The 18398-nt window shown below is 34.5% G+C and overlaps 3 protein-coding genes across 6 annotated transcripts; 2 read left to right on the top strand and 1 right to left on the bottom strand.

Annotated features, from left to right (window-relative positions):
- Window positions 1-7783: 7783 nt before the first annotated feature.
- Dhfr (dihydrofolate reductase) lies at window positions 7784-9605 on the top strand. Of its 3 annotated transcripts, none has more exons than XM_011138669.3 (6): window positions 7784-7883; window positions 8456-8572; window positions 8676-8831; window positions 8921-9038; window positions 9171-9280; window positions 9355-9436. In XM_011138669.3, the coding sequence occupies exons 2-6, from the start codon at window positions 8490-8492 to the stop codon at window positions 9428-9430; spliced, it is 543 nt and encodes a 180-aa protein (XP_011136971.1). In that variant the 5' UTR covers window positions 7784-7883; window positions 8456-8489; the 3' UTR covers window positions 9431-9436. The 3 variants fall into 3 exon arrangements, with proteins under 3 accessions (XP_011136971.1, XP_025162324.1, XP_011136972.1); XM_025306539.1 differs by lacking the exon at window positions 7784-7883 and adding an exon at window positions 8101-8202 and having other exon boundaries at window positions 9348-9484; XM_011138670.3 differs by lacking the exon at window positions 7784-7883 and adding an exon at window positions 8102-8202 and having other exon boundaries at window positions 9355-9605.
- HINT1 (histidine triad nucleotide binding protein 1) lies at window positions 9605-10463 on the bottom strand. The gene is made up of 2 exons (XM_011138666.3): window positions 10202-10463; window positions 9605-9951 (listed from the first exon to the last, which is right to left on the bottom strand). Exons 1-2 carry the CDS (start codon window positions 10421-10423, stop codon window positions 9682-9684), a joined length of 492 nt encoding a protein of 163 aa, XP_011136968.1. The 5' UTR covers window positions 10424-10463; the 3' UTR covers window positions 9605-9681.
- An 83-nt stretch (window positions 10464-10546) lies between these two features.
- LOC105181709 (PMS1 protein homolog 1) lies at window positions 10547-14491 on the top strand. 2 transcript variants are annotated; one of them, XM_011138668.3, is made up of 13 exons: window positions 10547-10729; window positions 10909-10967; window positions 11052-11172; window positions 11284-11448; window positions 11551-11825; window positions 11941-12060; window positions 12264-12407; window positions 12471-12895; window positions 13123-13318; window positions 13415-13559; window positions 13694-13997; window positions 14072-14210; window positions 14379-14491. In XM_011138668.3, the coding sequence occupies exons 1-13, from the start codon at window positions 10684-10686 to the stop codon at window positions 14478-14480; spliced, it is 2241 nt and encodes a 746-aa protein (XP_011136970.1). In that variant the 5' UTR covers window positions 10547-10683; the 3' UTR covers window positions 14481-14491. The 2 variants fall into 2 exon arrangements, with proteins under 2 accessions (XP_011136970.1, XP_011136969.1); XM_011138667.3 differs by having other exon boundaries at window positions 10547-10967.
- Window positions 14492-18398: the final 3907 nt, after the last annotated feature.

The raw sequence follows: 18398 nt of genomic DNA, 5'->3' as shown, positions 1-18398 counted from the left end.
TTCCAACCTTTCTCCGTCGATATCCACCCTTCATCCGTCGATATCTCCGCTTCTACTGGGAGTTAGACGGTCGTCCCATGTAAGTCCAAAATGTAGGGTTTTGAAAGGGCTTAATTTTGGGTACCTGTCCGAAGCCTGTATCTCTAACCGTTTAGGAGGATATCGAAGGTTTAAAGTTTTCCAACCTTTCTTCCGCGATATCTCCGCTGTCTACTGGGAGTAGAGAGTCGTCCATGTAGTCAAAATGTAGGGTTTTGAAAGGGCTTTAATTTGTACCTGTTCGAAGCCTGTTATCTCTAACCGTTTAGGAGATATCGAAGGTTAAAGTTTTCCAACATTTCTCCGTCATATCCCACCTTCTCCTCGATATCTCCGTTCTACTGGGAGTAGAGGTCGTCCATGTAGTCAAAATGTAGGTTTTGAAAGGCTTAATTTGGTACCTGTTCGAAGCCTGTATTTCTAACCGTTTAGGAGATATCGAAGGTTAAAGTTTTCCAACTTTCTCCGTCGATATCCAGCCTTCATCCGTCGATATCTCCGCTTCTACTGGGAGTAGAGGGACGTCCATGTAGTCCAAAATGTAGGGTTTTGAAAGGGCTTTAATTTGGTACCTGTCAAGCCTGTATCTCTAACCGTTTAGGAGATATCGAAGGTTAAAGTTTTCCAACCTTTCTCCGTCGATATCCATCCTTCATCCGTCGATATCTCCGCTTCTACAGGGAGTAGAGGGTCGTCCATGTAGTCCAAAATGTAGGGTTTTGAAAGGGCTTTAATTTGGTACCTGTCCGAAGCCTGTATCTCTAACCGTTTAGGAGATATCGAAGGTTAAAGTTTTCCAACCTTTCTCCGTCGATATCTCCGCTTCTACTGGGAGTAGAGAGTCGTCCATGTAGTCGGAAATGTTGGGTTTTGAGAGGACTTTAATTTGGTACCAGAGCCAGGCCTGTATCTCTAACCGTTTAGGAGATATCGAAGATTAAATTTTTCCAACCTTTCTCCGTTGATATCTCCGCTTCTACTGGGAGTAGAGAGTCGTCATTTACGGGAAAATGTAGGGTTTTTAGGGGACTACATTTTGGTGCAAGAAACAGGCCTGTATCTCTAGCCGTTTAGGAGATATCGAAGGTTAAATTTTTCCAATTTGTACCTTTGATATCTCTGCTTTTACTGGGAATTGAGAGTGGAAATTTATGGTAAGATTAGGGTTGGTATAGGACTACATTGTGGCAAGAGCGTGTTCCCTAATCTTGAACCGTTTAGGAGATATAGTGAGTTAAATTGTTTAACTTATGGTGTTAATATCTCCGTTTCTACTGTGAATTGAAAGTCGATCTTTATGGTCAAAGAGTTGATATGGTGGGGTTGATATAGAACTATATTGCAAAAGACCTGTATCTTGAGACCTTTAGGAGATATCGAAGGTTAAATATGCTATCGATGAGGTTCGGTTATAACTTCCATTTATCTCAAGAGCGCTTCTCGGGAACATTCTGTTCGAAAGGTTAGTCCGCGATAAAAAGTTTCTTGCGATCTGAGGCCGCTGTTGTTTAAAGTTAAATTGCAGCAACAGTATTGTTATAGGTCAACCCTGAGACCGGCTGCTAACATCCACTTGTGACGTTTGCCGCGCCTTTGCAATTACCGATAAATTCAGTTTCCTTGATTGCTCGCGCGATTTCAAGTGGCCATAATATATGGCGAGAATACATAGCAATATATGGGAATAATATATGGTAATAATATACGGCAACAATATATGGCAACAGTATATGGCAACAATATATGGCAACAATATATGGCAACAATATATGGCAACAATATGTGGCAACAATATATGGCAATAATATAGGACAATAATTCATGGAATATATTTTTCGTTACAAGAGTCAATGCAAATTTGCGGCATGCACAATGTTATAATAAAAGTAATAATAAAGTAATAATAAAAGTTCTTTCTGCGAGCTTTGAGTCAGACACTCACCAATGATGATATTGATGATGTCCTGTTGCATCCAACCAGATCCACCAATATCCGCCCATTTCCGCTGCCGCTCTCCATGTCGCGCAACATCCATCTTACAGCTCGTCCCACGGTGATCGCTACACTTTCATCACACTTCCGCGGTGCGGTCAATACGCGGTATTAGAACGGCGATATTTACATCAATTAACGAACGTTTTACTCGTCATCGGTGGAAACTTTTTGCGCGCTGCGAAACGGACTCTATAAACTCGATCGGCGAGGAGTAAGAACCGTGTGAAAATTTATTGATTCGTCCAACGGATTTTTACGGTGCTTTTCGCGATTGCGTCTGAAAAGTCGCGAAAATGTGGGATTATCGATATCTACGAGTGAAATATTCGCGACGCGAATGCACGCGAGGAAAGATTAGACAATCAGAGACTGGTCCCCCTTAGGGAGCGCAAAGAGAGAGGAGCGGGGCAAAGTTTTCACGCATTATAGCTCTGTCACTACGAAGCTTACATTCGCGATACTTTGGCGAAATGAGAATTTAAGTTTTCTTTGTTAGCAACGCGAGTAAAAACGCGTATATTGACAACCGCGGTCGCGATATTCAAAGGCACGCGAGCGAGGATACCTCAAGCTCGGCGTGCGCTGGCGCAATTTCTACGCGCATTATACGCTACTCGAGACAATAGAGATTGTGATGAATGGACAATATTGCCAAATAATTCTACAGCCTGTTTTGCAAATAAAAGAAAAGTAGCTAACGATATCGGCATTTAGGTATGAATATATTTTATACGGACAATTTAATATTGTCAAATAATTAAATCATTGAGTAATTCTGCGGCCCGCTTGAAAAATAAAAATAAAGCAGCTGATGTCGGTGTCGCGTTTGTACATATGAATATTCTCTTATTCAGATGACTGAACATCAAAAGAGAATCATTCAGTATTTTAAATCTTGTATGTAATGCAGGCTATCGATCAAGTAATCCCCTGATTGTTTCGAGCAATGTATTTTATTCAACGTCACAAATACACACATGCAAGTATCTATTTGCAATTCGCATTGACTCGAACGATATTTTTTAGTCCCACATCCGTCATGCAGAATTTTGTTTCTCTTTTCATTTTGACTCACCGAAACGACTTGCAGTCAGAGCCGGCCACGTTCCGCTTCAACTCTGTAACAGAAAATTCACATTTGCTCATCAGATTTGACCAACGAGTGCGGGCGAGTAAAAGAGTAGTTTACCCTCTGCGATCGTAATTCAAGTCGAGCCGGAAATTATATCCCAGCTCTAGATCGCCAAGGGTCAAACAGAGGACTATAGTAAACTTGTAAACTTACCTTCAAGCCGACTCTGCTTCGCCCGAACCGGATTTTCCGGTATGGCATCCGCGTCCACTGGATTGCTGTTGCTTTTCGCAACAACTGAAACAGAAAAATAATTTTCCCGGTTGATAACCCGCTGTAGAGAGAGAATATCTTTGATCGGGACCAATCGAAAATACGGATATATTTTGATACGGAATTTTTATCTTTATATTTTTGTTCCAACATTGAAAATTTAAATGGGACTTGAAGCTTTCAAGAGAGCTGATGAGGAACAAGTTACAAAGGCAAAGATCGTAAAGAGTTGGACACAGATGTGTAGGAAACTTGTAAACTTTACCTTCCGGCCGACCCTGCTCTGCCCGAACCGGATCCTCCGGTGCGGCATCCGCGTCCGCCGGACTTGTTTCCCGCAACGTCTGGAACAAAAATTTAGCGTTCTTGGTTGGTAAGCTGCGGTAGAGAAAAAATGGTTGGTCGGGATGAGTGGAGAATATTCGCTACGATTTTTTTTCTTTATTGACATTGAATGTCTAGATAGGAGCTCTTGAAAGAGCTGACGAAAGAAAATGACAATAAGAAGCGGAGACAACAGTTGTGTGCTCTCGAAAATATTCTTTTACGGATGGACATTTAAATTCAGATCCCGTAACAAGAGTAAACAAACTTGAAAGAAGCGCTGACTGAAAACAAAAAAGGTCGCAGTCTAAGAAGCGATATGACGTTGAATATTCTACACAAGACCAATATTCTCACACAGAAATTGGGAATGATTCAGAATGTTTGATTGAGAACATGATGAATTCGAGATCCACGTCCATGGACCATTATCCGTCTCTGTCTGGATCAATATCTTTTGTATATAACAACGCAATAAATAGATAGACAGACAGAAATTGACGAGAGTAATTGCAAATTCATAAAGTGATGATTACTAGTCGGATGATGACGGATTGTGAATGCCGAGCGCGAAATTCCGACTTCTTATTCCCGGAAAATTCGTCAAACGTACGTTCTCGTTATCGGAGACCTCCCGCGTAATAAATGATTCCACATACCTGGAAACGTGACGTATCGCTGCCGGCGTTCTGCTTCTCGACTGCTGAAGTCCTCCGGATTTCACTCGCTCATGCTTCTAATGCTGATACTCGCGATTCGACCGTGCAGTTAATGAATGAGATGCCGACGCGATGCCGATTGAGTATCTCGAGGACCGACGAGATATATTTCTTTTAATTACACGAGATGGAAGTGACGAGAGCGTCGCGCACGGCTGCTGCTGATGGAATGAGGTCGAATACATGAGGTGCGCGAGTATTATAATACGAAGGGCAAAAAGTGTCGTCGCTCGCGAGCCGATCGACACAATCGGCGCGATGTAAACATTGCGGGCCTCGGCGGCGGTTGAAGCAAGAGAGACTTGCCTTTGAGCATCTCTTGTTTTCTCGAAGGTTTCGGAACGACGAGGGGAATGCGAGGAGGCCTTTCAACTGTACGCGACATTGATGCACTCTATTTATTGATTACTGAAAATAAAGAAAATTACTCTGTCGAAGCATCGGACATTTGTTAGCTTTATGTTAATTAAAGAGGAATGTATACGATTAGAAAATGTGTTAGCAACTAATTGTACAGAGTGTAAGTTGTTGTGACGCCGTTTTCAGAGAATAATTAAAGGTCATGGTAGCGTTAAAGAATGGAATTTCATCCTATGCGAATTTAGTCGCGCTCTTATTAAATATTAGTCCTGTATAAAATGTCGTATTTAAAAGTATTGTTTCGCATTCACGAGATTTTGTCGTGAATTCTGCTCTCAGATTGGATCGCGGGTGAATACTTTTTAATGCGACGGGGAATAGAACGTGAAAATCTTGTATGCCTCTGAATCCGAAAACGATTAGGAGAAGAAGTGAATATTTTTCAATACGAAAGTTCGCATTTAAAAATTATCGATTGCGATTGAATACAAGGCATATTTGAAACGAATTGAATCCTTGTTAATGCGAAGCATTCACTACTGCCATCTCGCATTTAGCGCGGTGAAATTTAATGGGAACTAATACTTTTTATTTTCCCTTTCTTCGGATCAGAAAGCAGAATTCAGACGTATTCAAAATGTCAATACTTTTTAATATGTTTCAGTTCGTCATTTTATACAGGGATTATCCGCTGCGGACAATAACTCTTCTACTTTTCATTTAATATTCAATGATGATAAATAACATTTAATTGCATTCGTTTGGCTTTTTTTATTTCGAAAATAAGAAAATATATACCGGGGTGAGATTTTACCAATGACAACATTAACGTGATTTTCTTTGATACTTTTTTTAAAAGTTCAAATATTTCGTCGACTCGCGGGATATTTATAATCGGAGTCTCGTCACGTTAATTACGTGAATAACACGTGCTCCTCCGAGCAGACCGAATGCTCACCGACGGCCACTGTCAGTGCCATGAGCGAATGTCCGGAGCGAACGGGATGCTGAATTAAAAAACAAGACGAAGTGAACGGGACGCGGATAACGATACATCATGCGTCTCCATACATGTCAAATTGTTTATTATAGAAGAGACTTTGATACGGCAATATATATTCGAAGATTTAACATTTAATACGTACTTTTATTTTGTCTGCTCCTCCCCCCCCTCCCCCGCTCTTTTTAGACCACCGGGCATAGTCTGGCATAGAGATGGCAACTGTCATTGCAGCACGGACATAAACCGCCTGAAAGTGGATGTAGCATGGACTTCCACCATATGCAGATTTTACCACCGAGACCTGAAAGTGGATGTACTATCGTAGTTCCCCTCTCAAAATGGATGCAGATGGCGTCCTTTCCCAGTGCGGAAAGTCGGTATCGCAGAAAATGTCGTATTGGCTGCTCTCAGGTTACTCTTTGGTAATATAAAGACTGACAGCCCCTGGGTAAATTTTCGTATCAGCCCAGAGGACCTCAGGGGTTGGGGGTCGGAGGTAATTGAAAAGCGATGATAATACCGACTGCTTTAGCTACGCCACCAACGAGGTAATATTAAAGACTGTCAGCTCTAGGTAAATTTTTATATTGATCAAGAGGCCCCGAGGGGCCTGGAGGTAATTAAAAAGCAATGATAATATCGAATATTTTAATTATTCGTGTGGACCACGTGCTTGGCAATCGTCGGCGCGCCGAGCGACAGAGAGATATCATTCCCTCCTTCTCGCTCTCATGTTCGCTCAGCGACGCGAGCGAGAATATCTTTCCCTCTTTCTCGCTCTCGTTCTCGCTCAGCGACGTGAGCGAGGCTAAAGCCCTCTGCACAATGCCAGGCAACAGGCAATAAGAATAAAAATAGACCAATCACAATCGACTATTACAAGAATAATCTATTGTGATTGGTCTACTTTTATTCTTATTGCCTGTTGTCTGGCATTGTGCAAGAGACTTAAAGCCCAAAATACAATGCTAGGCGATAGCGATAGCGTTAGGCAATAATGATAGCGATAGCATATCAATAGAAACAGAAAGTTCCGACACTAGGGGCCGTATTCATAGTCGGATCTTAATTTTTAAGACCGTCTTGAGTTCACGTTCAGATATTCTATAGCCAATGAAATGATCTATACAGCATCTGAAGATGAACTTAAGACGATCTTAAATATAAGACCGGAGCATGAATACGGCCCTAGGGAATGCATATGCCAATGCAGAATGGAACACGGAACAGGCAACAGCGACAAAATTTCCAACGAGTTGGAATTCTGTATCTATTGTCCTGTAGCCTATCAATCATAACGTTCACATATTTGCCGCGTTTCCAATCAACATGTTTCAAAATTACCATATTTTTAGGTTACTTGACAGACTGTGATCAACCGAAGACACCGAAAACGGCTCGTAAATGCCTGAAACAAATATTCACTAAAATGTAACATACAAGACAATGGTCCGTATTTTGAACACTCGACAAAAATGTATTAAATGAGGCTTCTCAGTCAATTAGGTGGCTCGTAATTTTCTTTTAGAGGTACTTTTATCGATAAAAGATAGTTCAGAATATGGGCCAATATAGATACTCTTGAATACGTTTCAGAAGTACTTACCAAGTAATATTTAAATTAAAACAAAGTATATATTCCTATATCTGATTAAAAATCGCACAGTCGAAGATGAAAAGGAGGGGACGGCGACGTCTGCCTTACGATAACATCGCTGCTGGCTCGCTTCGTCGCGATTGTCTATTCGCTGGTGGTGAGATAAAGACCGATTCTTCGTTTTTATCTAACTAATCTAGCTCGCTCGTGAACATAACACAAAACAGAACCAAATAATTATGGACATAGCACGGAATAGTACTAACAAATCGTGGATATTGACTTAGTAGTTCATGTCCATGAAAAATGGACCCAGTTGGCGCTTCGAATCAGCCAACTTTTCCATAACGCTGTAAATGCAGCCATGCCCGCTCTCAGGCTTCTCTCTGGCACGGTTGTACAGAGGGCGCCTCACACTGGGCTCGGCTAAAAACGGCCCGTGACCTCTCTCCTTCTTCTCTCTGTTGATATCTTTAAGGACCTGTTGTTCCAACTTCTTGGTAAGTTATCTGATAGTTAAATTATATGTTTATCTTGGTTTTTTCTTGAATTTAAACGAAAATAGACAGTGGTCCTAATTGTCCTAATCATTGTTAACGGCAGTATAACATGCGGACTGATCATAAGGTTTGTTCTTCGAAGAATTTCTGAACTAGTGGAATAAGTTAGAATGAAAAAGATACCTTTTCTTTCACGCTATTGCACCAGTTCAGAAGTTCTTCAAAAAGAACAGACCCACTACATCATTGTGTAAAAATGTCAGCATAGATGAAAGGAATCGAGTCGCCTCATTATTTTATGAATCATTCGATAATTATGGTAACAAAAAATAAACGTATACTGTTATGTTCTGTAATTCAGTCGCCATTTTCACAATTGCGCGATCAGTATCTTTATTGTTTAAAATTGTAATCATATCAATACCAATTTTACTATTTTTGTTAATTAAAAATCCTAAATCTTTCGAACATTGATTGGATAGTCGTATAGTCGTACTAATTACAATTTATTTATCGTTATCGTTTATCGTTATTTATCGACAAGTTAATGGTTATATTGGTATATGTTTTAGGATTGTAGCTTTTCGGTTTCTTTCGCATGCCATTATGTTACCTAAATTAGAATTGATCGCTGCGGCATGCGAAAATATGGGCATCGGGATAAAGGGTGATTTACCGTGGCGTTTAAAGTAAGTTTGTTACTACAATAATAATAATTGTTCATATGGTTAAGAGATTATTACTGAAAAATTGGGGAGCATTTATCCACAAGCGAGGCTATTTGATTTGTAGAACCGAAATGGAGTACTTTACACGCATGACAACCGAGACAAAAGACAAAAATAAAAAGAATGTCGTACTAATGGGTCGGCGCACGTGGGATTGTTTGCCTGAAACGTACCGTCCTCTGAGAAACCGCATAAATATGGTGTTAACGTCGCAATTGATGTAGTTATAAACGAATTAAACGATGCAATAAAATACTATGTTTTTCTGAAGAAAAATAAGTAACAAAAAATAAAATATGCCAATTTTAGGAATTATGGAGATAAGGCGATAGTATGTACAAGTATACCAAATGCTCTTGAGATAATCACAAAAATACAGAATGAAGTAGAAAGAGTATGGGTGATAGGTGGAAGTAAAGTATACAAGGTATTTTCTACGAAAATTATAATGTGTAATATATATATATATATATATATATATGTCGATAAATTATTGTCAAACATTTAATCCAATTTAAATTGGAATTAAAAATATAATTACCGAATAATTTTGCCCTAGGAAGCCATGGAATCCCCATATTTTGGCCGATTGTACCTCACACGTATAAGAAAAAGATTCGAATGCGACACTTTCTTTCCACCTATTCCAAATAACTTTGTGTTGGTACAGTAAGTATTCATAATTATTTGTACATTTTTTAATATTTTATTTATAACATTTTTTTAATAACATTTGGTTTCAGAGATCCAATAGTACCGGAAGACATACAAGAAGAAAAAGGAATTCAATTTGTATATGAAGTATACGAAAAAAGATAATGGCAGAGCTACATTCCATATAAATTATATATGAACATAGAATTCAATTATAAAAAATAAATTGTTTTTAATAGTTTGCTAAATTGACTTGTATTTGTTTCTAACAGAGATACAAATACTTCACTGATTTTACCAATCACATAATTATTGACATATTTAGCAATATGCATCTCATATTTTTAGTATTTTATTAATAGTAAACAAGAATTGTGAAATTGAAGTCACATTTGTATATTTAACCGTACCAACAATTAGCCAGGTGGCCATTGTAACTGTCGACCACCAAGAACATGCAAATGCAGATGAAACACAGATTGTGCACCATGTTTTCCATCATTGACAACTAGACGAAATCCATTTTTTAGACCCTCTTGTTTTGCAACCTTGCGAGCAACAATCATCAAGTGACCAAGTAAGTTCTGATCCTCATCATCAGCTTTGGATAGTTGTTGTATTGTTTTCCTTGGAATCACCAGGAAATGCACAGGTGCTTGAGGATTTATATCGTTGAATGCAACACACTGTAAAATATAGATATATTAATTACATTCTAATGATTGTATATAAGCATATTCTACCTTTATATTAATTAAAGAGCAATTTAACTGGTAATTCAGCAGAACAGATTACACGATTATGTAATAATTACAAGCAAAAATTCATAATAACAATATCATACACAGAGAAGTAGAAAGGCAGTGATAAATCATAAATCTGTCTGTAAGGTTTCACAAGACACACACAAATTTCATTAAATATACTATGATTTACCTTGTCATCCTCATAGATAAACTTGCATGGGATTTCCTTGCGTAGTATTTTTCCAAATATCGTATCACCGCCCGGAGCGGCGGACTGTGCCTTTTCGACTTCAGTCGCCATTTTTCTCGAACCAATAGAGCAAGTTGGCAGAGTGATTCCTCGATATCCTATATGTCTGTAGGCGTTTACAGTAAGATGTGTTAATAACTTCATACTGATCACTGTTACCATAAGCTTATCTTGATTGCGCAACTATCATCATTTTTCTCATAATTAACACCCGTATTCATAGTCAGGCCTTATATTTAAGACTTCCTTAAGTTTATCTTCAGATGGTCTGTAGCCAATAAAATAATCCGTGCAACACGATTCTTGCTCACTCTACTTCCCCTTACAAGAGATGTAGGCTCTCATGGGAAATGGGCTCTATGGGAAAAATTCCCACGATTTGTCATCACTGGAATCGGCGTCTCGTCGGTGCTCGAAATTAAATGCAGCACGTTTGTCGAATAAACAAGAGTGAAAAATATAAAAATAGTAAAAATTTACTTGATTAAGTGCAATTATCATGTAGATAGATAGATTTAAACATTTATATTTTCTATAAAAGTGTTGTTCGACAGAATAAATTTAAAAAATGCCAATTTTAGCCTTAAATGTAAAAACTGTGAAATTAATCACTACTACGCAAGTAATAACTTCTGTTTACTCTGCAGTTAAAGAATTAATAGAGAATGCACTTGATGCTAATGCGGACAACATCGAAATTAATCTTGTATGTAATAAATCTATACTCGATATATTTGTAAAATATATCTCTTAAAAAGATGGACTAATTGTACATTGTTTTAAATTTCAGATAGATAATGGTACATCTTTGATAGAAGTAAAGGATAATGGTTGTGGCATATCTAAAGATGATGCACTATTTATGGGTTTATCTTCATATACATCTAAAATATCAAATTTTGAAGACTTAGGTAATGTTTCATTTTAAAATATTTAAATTATTACAAAAATATTTATATTTCAGTCTTATATAAAGTTTAAGTATGTAGTAGATTAAATTTTCATATCTTTATTATGCATAGATGTGTTATATACATTTGGATTCCGAGGAGAAGCACTTAATGCACTGTGTGCAGTGGCAGAAGTTACTATTATAACAAAAACAATGGAAGATATTGCTGGGACTTCATATACAATGGACCATGATGGACAAATTATAAAATATGAACCTTGTCATAGAAGTACTGGTAAATGAACTTGCAGATATTTGTTCTTTAAAATTTATATAATAATATTGTATGAAATATAATCATATTTTCATATATTTTTATAAAATATTAATTTATTAGGTACTACAGTACAAGCAAAAAATTTATTTAAGCAATTACCTGTGAGGAGACAGATGATTATCAATACAAGAAGAGCTAATCAAAATATTAAATTATTAGAAACATTGATACAAAGTTTTAGTATATGCAAACCAAATATACGAATTCAATTCAGAATTGATAACAATGTTATATTTGCAAAACCAAGTTTAAATAATATCAAAGAAGCTGCATGTCATGTACTAGGTAGAAAAATTACATCTAACATGGAATGGATTGAACCTAAAAATATAGGAGTATGTATATTTCTGAAATAATTCTGAAAAGATCAATAATATTTTATATATTTATATTTAAATAAAGTTAACAACAACACACTTGTACACAATATATATCTTGACAAATTTCCAGTTTGTTTTGCAATTAATGTTACCTTCAAAACAAGTGAAGGATTTATCAGAAATTACCCATTCTGGATTACAGTATATTTTTGTTAACAATAGGTCTATTAAACATAAAGAGCTTGAAAAGGTATGTTTTATTTATTAATTTTATTAAAAATGATACTTAATTTTATTAAATATCTTACTATAAATGATATCTTATTAAATGATATTTTTGAAATTAAAATCAAACTAGATCACAATGCAATTCACACTCATCTGTTTTTTTTTTACTTTTTTTGTTCTTCATTTCCTTCCTGATCTTTTCATTTCTCTTCCTCATATTTGTAGGTAGTAATTAATACAATATTAGAATATTTTGAACAAGAGTCATGCAGAAAGAAGGTGGTATTTCTTGTGTATATTGTATTAGAACCAATTAACATTGATGTCAACTTAGAACCAAATAAAGATACAATTCTTTTCAAAGATCAGGTAAGATAATATGATATATATGTATATATAAATATTATAAATTGTGTGTTACAATATTTGTAGAATAAAGTCCTTGATACCATAGATAAATGCATAAGAACATTCTATGGGCTTAAATTTTTGAGAATCGCTGAGCAAAATGTATCTGATGATGCATCTAGCTGTTACGAAGATTGCATACTTAATACAAATGAGGGTATTATTGAAAATGAATGGTCTGCTTGTAAGAAACGAAAAATACATGCCCAAGAGAATATGCAGGAAGATATAATTAAAGAAAAAATTATACCTAAACACCATAATGCTGTTATAAATGAATGCGAAGAAGCTCTGCAGAACAAACAACAAGGGGTTAATCAGACTTATAATCAGCAACATTATAAAGATGCATTAATTCTAGCAACTCATATACAAGCACCGAATTTAAGTGATTCTGATTCAAATGATATTTTTCCCATTCCATCTTCATCTAATAATAGCATATCAGTGTATGTTTTCAATATATATAGTATAATTTCAGTTTGTTTTCTTGTGGTAGCAAGGGAGAAGAAGAATGAGAGAAAATCTTGTAAAATACATTTATATTTAGAATATTATAAAAAATATAATACTTTGAGAAAATTGAAATTTAGTTGCAGACAATCTAATATGATATCAACATCTTAATTACATTAAATATAAATAAAGGTAAAAATTAAATTAATATAAATTACAGACAAGAAGAACGTGAAACTTTGAGTCAATTACCTATAGTAGATCTTGGTGAAGATTTTGACTTTGTAGATGAGAATATAGAAACTAAAAATTTAAGTATTCTTACAAATGAAAATCAGAATAACTGGAACAAGTTACAGAAGAAGAAACAAATTTCACTAGAAACATGGAGCAAAGGACATATACCTGGTCTTAAGGTACAGTTTTAATAGTTTTACGATTACTCATGTACATATTTCTTTTAAATTTAGTTATGCTTCAATTATGTCTGTTTCTATCATTCAATATGATAGAGTGGTATAGATGTAAACTCTGCTTTTGCTGTTGGAAACCAATTAAGTGAAAATTTCGCTAAGGAAAATAATGAAATATTAGAATCAAATAAAACCCATGTTGACCATAAAGAACTTAAATTTTTAAAACATGTTAGATCGCAAGGTATGTAATATAAGTATTAAATTCATTATTATAAAATTCTTTAAAGACTCACATATCTATATCCAATAATGTTATTGCGGAAAAGCACAAAAATAAATTATAACAATATTAATTACTATCTGTTTTACGATTAGTTGTGAAAGAAAATCCTACATTGACAGCACCCCAAACAGCAAAAAAAATTACTGAATTCTGGAAGCAATTGTCGTCCGAAGAACGTGGTTATTATCGAGATATTGCAGAGGAAGAAGACGAATATAAGGAATGTAAAAAGATTGAGAAAAAAACTGAAGCAAATAAAATAGATTCGGAAAGAAATAAAAATAGGCTTTTAAAATTATTTGAGAAAATAAACAATAAAAAGAATGAGAAGAAAGAGAATTTAAAAATAAGAACGATAGTACCTTGGATTATTGATAGAGATAGAATAACAATAAGGTATAGTCTGAATCGATAACAATAATTTATATATTTCATCTCGTGATATATTCTAATAACTATCTTATACACAGATCAAATTTTGAAAACAATCATATAATAGGTCGATTAACATCCAATTTATGGATAGCTACAATTTGCGAACAGATATGGATTATAGATATTACAAGTCTAATAAAGGGTTTGAAAATTACTAACATCGATATAAATAAGGTATGTTTAAAAATGCATATCTTTTTATCAATTTTGTATCAATTTTATATTAAATATTTATTATATATTATATTATGAATAGTAAAGTATTATATTATGTACATAAAATATTTTCTTTTTTCATTGCTATTATGGTTAAAATTAACATTAACATTATCTCTGTTGTAGGTTGATGCCAAAAAAATTGAAGAACTTCTCAAACAATGGTTGTTGAAACGAGATGATATGTCAGTGATGCGTTCAATATACGAATTTACCAAAAATATATAAATCTAACACAATATTGATATGATACTTTATTTCTTAAAAAATTAAATCAACATTTTATATATTTTAACATTTAATCATGTTTTATATATAACATTTACTTTATATAGTAAAATTTTCAATTTGGTTCATAGCTATCACATACATACATATTTCTTATTTAAATTAACTTCATTTTTATATAATTTAAATAAAAAAAATTTCAAAATAGTAACTCACATATACACACACATATATATACACAAATGTATAATATACAGGCAATTATTATTTGTTGGAAATTTGAGGGAAATTTGTTGAATTCATTGATTAGTTGTAGAATAAAATATTTCTAAAATCCCTAACGTTTTTCCGCATACTCTAAAATTGTTTTTTATTTTATAATATAATACAACACAAATAGAAGTCGACGGTATGATCAACAGATTCAATGAACTCGTTATTCATTTTATAGATTTGCATTAGGTGTATTTTTAAAAATACAAAAATTAAAATGTAAAAAAGTACGTTTTTTTTTTCAAAGTAGAATACCTTCTTAAAACCATTTTATTTATTTATTAAGAAAACATTTTCGTCAAAATAATTGTTATCAGAAAATAAAAATAATATAAACTTTTATATGTTATGAATTATTTGAGTTGTATGAGAATGAATAAGATTTGAAATGTAGGACCGGGAGAAGGAACTTTGCTTTGTAATAAAATCATCAATGGTTATGTAGCAGAGAAAACTGCTTCGTAACTATTGCAAAATTTGTGAATTTTATTGATGTATGCTCTTGGATTCAGTCAAATTTAAGAATATATGTCAATTAGATTCACGAATTTTACAACAGTGTACTGCAGCTTTTTCTGAATGCGAACAATAACTTGTCTCGTCTCTACCGCTGCGATTATTGCTCATCAATGGGGAGACAAGAACAGACATAGGTTGATCGTCTATTTTTGTCTAATTAATGTAACCCACTCATGATTAGAATACGGAACAGAACCATGAAATTGTGGGTATTACTTCTTACTCATTGAAAAAGAAAAATAATAATAGACATTGGCTACGTAGTTTAAATCTGTAGATGGAATTAGAAAATTCCAATTTAATGGAAAATGGCCACGATTATGGCTGTCAAAGTCTTTCCTGCATAATAAAGACGTTGCATAATAAAGACGTTGCAGAATAAAGACATTGCAGAAAAAAACATTAATATTCATGCCTAGAATTATCAAACTTAGGTGATGCTATGTTATAGATGCTCCTATATATCTAGTGACTTTAGATGCTCCTAGGTGACGCTATGTTATAGATGCTCTACCTACAGATGGCGCATAGTATATGGAAAAGATTAGCAATTTGTCGTCCTATTTGAACGTTGGAGACGTTACACGTAAGATACATTGAATTGTATTCTGAATATTAACGAAAGTTTCTTTGAGAATATCGAATCAAGACGTTGTTGTTGAGTGACGAGGAATATTCCACTACATCGTATTGACTTCATCGATGTTTTGTGAGTATTGATAATCGGTGTAAAATAGACAAAATTATGATAACTTTCGTTTACATTACCATTTTTTCGTGGCTACGAAAAGTAACCTCTATTTGTCAACGGTTATTTTTGACCGTTAGTCTTGCAACATATGTCTTGTATATCAACATGTCGTCGGGGCAAAATGAGACGTGTAAAGTTTCATATCAGTATATCGGCATGTGATAATCAGTAAGTTAAATTGAACAAACGATGAAAGTTCTTTCGGAGCGGCATTCATACCGCGGAAATTAAGTAGATGGCCCAGCGAAAGAGCGACAGCTGCTCTAAGTAAGCATTACTTCTCATGAGGGGGAGTAATAGAGATTTTAAAGCATTTATGTCTTTCCTCGAGGATTAGGAATTTAATTTCACACGCAATGAATTTTTGTCCATTTATTCGAAATAAAATATGAAATTCTCAGCGTAACAATGAATATTACGTAGCAATATTACGAAAGTTCGTTTCGAGATAAACGAGATCGAAGTTTCGCATAACTTTCAGTAATTTTACTTCATTTCCTTTTTTATTTTCCATCTATCGAAAAAAAAGGGGAAGAAAGAGAGAATGGTGAGAGAGAACTTCGTGTGACGTACTATTCCTCTCATATAGAGAGAAATTATGATATAAAAAATTTTACTATAAAAGCAGTTTCCTCTTTCGCTTTTTGTGGGTTAAGTAATTACCATTAAATTTAAGCAGCTAGTATATCTTATAAGTTCAGAAGCGGCTCTGTACATTCCGGAAATGAGGTATCGGTTGTAATGGAGAAAGGCTAACAACGGTTCTTTGACATATCACTTTATTAAGTTTTCGTAATGCAAATGCACCTCCTTTCTCGGTCGGCTACAATATTTACTTCATTTTTATATAATATTATACATCTGTTTAAGATACACCGTGAATCGTTTTGTGTCACATGCACTTTCATATCGTGTTGCACAAAAGAGAATGAAAAAAAACGAATAAAAGAGAGAAAGTGTGAGAGAAAGTAAGGCGGGGGGAGGAGGGAAGAGTATGTTTGTATGTGCGTGGAAGTTTTTTATGGTATTATGAATATCACATTAGGCTATACCGTGTATCAATAACAGCGTCAATCTTCAGTCGTGGAGTATGATGGATGCACTAAAAAGTAGTCGATCGTTTATGCGACGTATTTCAATCATTCATTTATAAAAAAAGACATAAAAGGCTTAAATATCGATGCTTCGAGTTTATCGATTACTTTGAAAATCAATATTTTATTCCGAGATAATTAACGCGTTAATTAAAAAATAAATTATCTGTTTCAAATATGTATCGCTAATCAGTTTCTACCACTATACGAGACAGCGATATATAAACGGATTAAAACTTGTCCAATAAAGTTAAAGTTTAGCAGTAAGAAAATTTAATGGACAACGGCATGTTTCTAATTCTCGATGTTCTCTTTAATTTTTCGTTCTATTTAATATAAATTTTGTGTTTAATATAAATTTTATTTCGTTTAATATAAATTTTGTATATAATTTGAGATTATTAATTACAAGCCAGAAATCAATCAAGCTAGATTCAACATAGTTGTGGCGGCTTTTACAATGTTATGTTAATTTTATCTAACGAACGATCGAATAAATTCTAGCGCATCATTTAGTATATTTACTTCCAGCGATTACTTTTTCAAACGGTTCGCCTAAACTAGTAGGGAATTGCTGCCGCAGATATTGTTCACTAATAAGTATTGGCTTTTTACCATTAACCATTAAGTAGAAATTAGTCAGTATCATCTTAAAAAAGTATGATTTAATGTCGCAATTAATTAATTAACATACTCTATATGAGGCGAGAAATTCATATATAGAATAAATTTATATTTTATAAACGTATAATACATATTTTTATTGTATAATACACATTGTATAATACACATTTTTTAGATATCTATGCATTTATATATCTATCTGCATATAATTTCCAACTAAATACATTAATTAAGTTTTCAAAACAGAGAAACATTTCCTACATCAGGATTTATTGATTTTATCAAACGGTATTATGGAATCATTTGATAAGAAATACGTTCAAAGAAAGGCACTTCAATAAACTAAAAAACATTCGCGTATCGAGAAAGATTAATTACTATTTCTTCATTGTGGACCTTTAATTCATAATGGCTTATAATTTTATTTTGGAGAACCTTTTCGCTTATAAACACACACAGTACGATAAAGACTGTTTAAATATTTAACACTGCGAGAGAGCTTCCTAATTGGTGCACTAATTAGAGCCTACGCTCGGGAAGATCCCAGCGGTGCCAAATGGCACCCTATGAAAATTTTCATTAAAACATCAGCCTTCAAAAAGAATTTAAACTGTGAAGTCCGACTGCTTGAAGCTTAGGTCGCGCGTGCGTCTCGCA

The sequence above is a fragment of the Harpegnathos saltator genome, unplaced genomic scaffold (genome assembly GCF_003227715.2).
Source record: "Harpegnathos saltator strain DR-91 unplaced genomic scaffold, Hsal_v8.6 scaffold789, whole genome shotgun sequence".
NCBI classification, from domain to species: domain Eukaryota; kingdom Metazoa; phylum Arthropoda; class Insecta; order Hymenoptera; family Formicidae; genus Harpegnathos; species Harpegnathos saltator.
Note: the sequence above shows the minus strand (reverse complement) of the source record. Positions and strands in the feature narration are given on the sequence as shown.